Source organism: Eschrichtius robustus, chromosome 12, assembly GCF_028021215.1.
Source record: "Eschrichtius robustus isolate mEscRob2 chromosome 12, mEscRob2.pri, whole genome shotgun sequence".
Taxonomy (NCBI): domain Eukaryota; kingdom Metazoa; phylum Chordata; class Mammalia; order Artiodactyla; family Eschrichtiidae; genus Eschrichtius; species Eschrichtius robustus.
This window is the reverse complement of record NC_090835.1, coordinates 81,126,236-81,129,584: the sequence shown is the minus strand read 5'-3', so window position 1 is coordinate 81,129,584 and position 3,349 is coordinate 81,126,236. Positions and strand designations below refer to the sequence as shown.

The following is a 3,349-nucleotide window of genomic DNA, read 5'->3' as shown; positions in this document are numbered from 1 at the left end:
TTTAAAAAATAAGATTATAAAAACAAAATATGAAATAGTAAATTTTACCTAATAGTCATGTAACAGAACTATGTTAAAAGGACTGATGAACAGATGGAGGGACAAATAGGATAATATGCAAAAAAAACAGGGATATACATTAAAATGTGTTCATTGGCTAATCTGTACATAAAGTTATTGCACGAGTTAATTTCTAACTAATTCTGCACTGCGTAAAAAGTTACACAGTTTTCATTCCTAAGCCAATCAGCCATATATAATTTCTCCAAAAATAAAAACTCTCACTCATTTTCAGTTGAAGTAGATGTTTTCATCCTCATGAAACCATGCCTCTTTTCAGATAAATTTTAAAGTTATGCAGGTAGTGAAACAGAGAAAGAGGAGAGAATAAGGTAAGCAGCCTCATCATAATTTCGTAGCCTGAAAGAAATGTCACCATTACCTTGAGTGCTTTACTCATACTCTCTTTGCTATGATGTTATGGGATTCTCCTGAAGAAGCCACCAAGCATTCTCTCACAGTAGACTGAGAATGGAAGAAGCAACGTAATTAAAATATGCTATTCCCACCCCACCCTAGAATGTATCTAAAGCCAAAGGCTAACACCACGCTATGCTCTTAACAGAAATATTTGTCAAGACAAAGAAAAAAAACAGAAGCATATTATGTTGCCTTGAATAAACAAGGTTTCATAGACCCATTATTTCAAATCTTTCCTTTAACGTGGCATTGCACAAGTTTTTACACCTCAATATAATCAGGATTTGACATGGGTGAGGGGGTATGTGTTTTGTTTTAAAAGAATAAAAGCAATCGTTAAAAGGGATCTGGAAAAGAACCAGCAGTAGGCTTAGACCTCAGGGCCGTTCTAATTCCAGGGTTTCTTGACCTCTCCAACTGTCACCCCAAGCCGCCAATTACCACCACTCCGGGTTCCGCTTCAGCCCTGGCAGTTAAAATCTGCACCCTGCAACACACTCCAAATTCAGATTGACAGGACCATTGACCAACCGCAGAGCCAGGTTTCCTTTCCCCAGTCCAATCATGGCTGCCATGTGGGAGACAGCGCAGGGAAGAAAGGGGCGGGCCAAAGCGAAGGGCGTTAGAAAACACCACCCGCCCACCATCTCAGCAGCAATAAAGGGGTTCTCTTCAACATTGGGATCTGTGTTAGCCTGTCTTGGTACTGTCAAGATGTCTCTTTCTAAGAAGTTAACTTTGGACACACTGGATGTGAAAGGGAAACGAGTCATCATGAGAGCAGACTTCAATGTCCCCATGAAGAAGAACCAGATTACAAACAACCAAAGAATCAAGGCCTCCCTCCCAAGCATCAAATACTGCCTGGATAACGGAGCCAGGTCGGTGGTTCTCATGAGTCATTTAGGTAGACCTGATGGTGTTCCGATGCCTGATAAATACTCCTTAGAGCCTGTTGCTGCTGAACTCAAATCCTTGCTGGGCAAGGACGTTCTGTTCCTAAAGGACTGTGTGGGCCCAGAAGTGGAGACAGCTTGTGCTAGCCCAGCTACCGGTACAGTCATCTTGCTGGAGAACCTGCGCTTTCATGTGGAAGAAGAAGGGAAGGGCCAAGATCCTTCCGGAAATAAGCTTAAAGCTGAGCCAGGTAAAATAGAAACCTTCCGAGCATCCCTCTCCAAGCTAGGTGATGTGTATGTCAATGATGCTTTTGGCACGGCTCACCGGGCCCACAGTTCCATGGTGGGAGTGAATCTGCCCCAGAAGGCATCTGGATTCCTGATGAAAAAGGAGCTGGATTACTTTGCCAAAGCCTTGGAAAACCCAGAGAGACCCTTTCTGGCTATACTTGGTGGAGCCAAAGTGACAGACAAGATCCAACTCATCAAAAATATGCTGGACAAGGTCAATGAGATGATTATTGGTGGTGGAATGGCTTATACCTTCCTTAAGGTACTCAACAACATGGAGATTGGTGCTTCCCTGTTCGATGAAGAGGGAGCGAAGATTGTCAAAGAGATTATGGCCAAAGCTGAAAAGAATGGTGTGAACATTACCTTTCCTGTTGACTTTGTCACTGCTGACACGTTTGAAGAGAACGCTAAGGTTGGCCAAGCCACCATAGAATCAGGGATACCTGCTGGCTGGATGGCTTTGGACTGTGGTCCTGAGACAAACAGGAAGTATGCGCAAGTGGTGGCCCGGGCCAAGCTAATTGTGTGGAACGGACCTTTAGGGGTATTTGAATGGGATGCTTTTGCTAAGGGTACCAAAGCCCTCATGGATGAAATTGTGAAAGCCACTTCCAAGGGCTGCATCACCATTATAGGAGGTGGAGACACTGCTACTTGCTGTGCCAAATGGAACACTGAAGATAAAGTCAGTCACGTGAGCACTGGAGGAGGTGCCAGTCTAGAGCTTCTGGAAGGTAAAGTCCTTCCTGGAGTGGATGCCCTCAGCAACCTGTAGTTGCCAAAGTGTCCCTTCCTACTGTTTTCTGTCCACAGCCTTTAAGCCAACTTAGTGCTTTTACATCTCAACTTGACTTTTGCTAAAATTGACCCCTAAATCAAGACTAAGGCTGTCACCAAGGGATGGGCCATCAGGATCTCTTAACATCAGCACAGCAACACAACTCATTTTAGTTCTGTCGTGCATTTGCCTACTCTCTTCAAGATCTCATTTGAACTTCACTGTTGTGATTCATAGAAAGCGAGTTGCCTATTAAAGTGAGTTGAATAAGCTGAATCTCTCTCTCTTTTAATTTTAGACCAGATTTATTATTGTTTCACTGCTTGAAACATGGAAACAAGACAAAACAAAAGTTGCTGAGGAAGGGTGGGGTAGAAGCTGACAAATTATTAAACAATGAAAGTGCCCAAATAAATTGAGAAAAATAATTAAATTTAAGAACTCGTGGGTACCATTAAAGCTCTGCTAAGAGGAAATTTTTACTAAATAAGAAAGAAGAGAAATAAAAGATACATATTAAACCTGAGAAGTTAAAAAGGGAAAGAAATTAAACCCAAGGAAGGAATTATATCTGTGGGTGTGGATGTACAAGAGTACACATATATGCCTGTTAGAATGGGGGCTACAAATTAAATCCAGGTTTCAAATAAAGAAATAATTGTTTTATTTTTAAAGCAGATATTATTTAATAAATAGATAATATAACTGCTAAATCTTAAAACTGACGTTTTGAGACAAAAATACATATATATATATATATATATATATAGTTTAGTTATGGGAAAAGTAAAGATAGGAAAACTCTTCCATATTAGAAAATAGAATAATAAAATACTGAGAAATGTAGAAGAAATGAAAATACTTATTGGAGTATATTTCGCCAAATTCTGTAGACAAA

The 3,349-nt window shown here is 40.8% G+C and overlaps 1 protein-coding gene across 1 annotated transcript; it reads left to right on the top strand.

The window, feature by feature from the left end:
- The first annotated feature begins 1,194 nt into the window (after positions 1-1,194).
- On the top strand, positions 1,195-2,448 carry PGK2 (phosphoglycerate kinase 2). Its single transcript, XM_068558341.1, has one exon. The coding sequence runs from the start codon at positions 1,195-1,197 to the stop codon at positions 2,446-2,448; it is 1,254 nt and encodes a 417-aa protein (XP_068414442.1).
- The last annotated feature ends 901 nt before the right edge of the window (positions 2,449-3,349 follow it).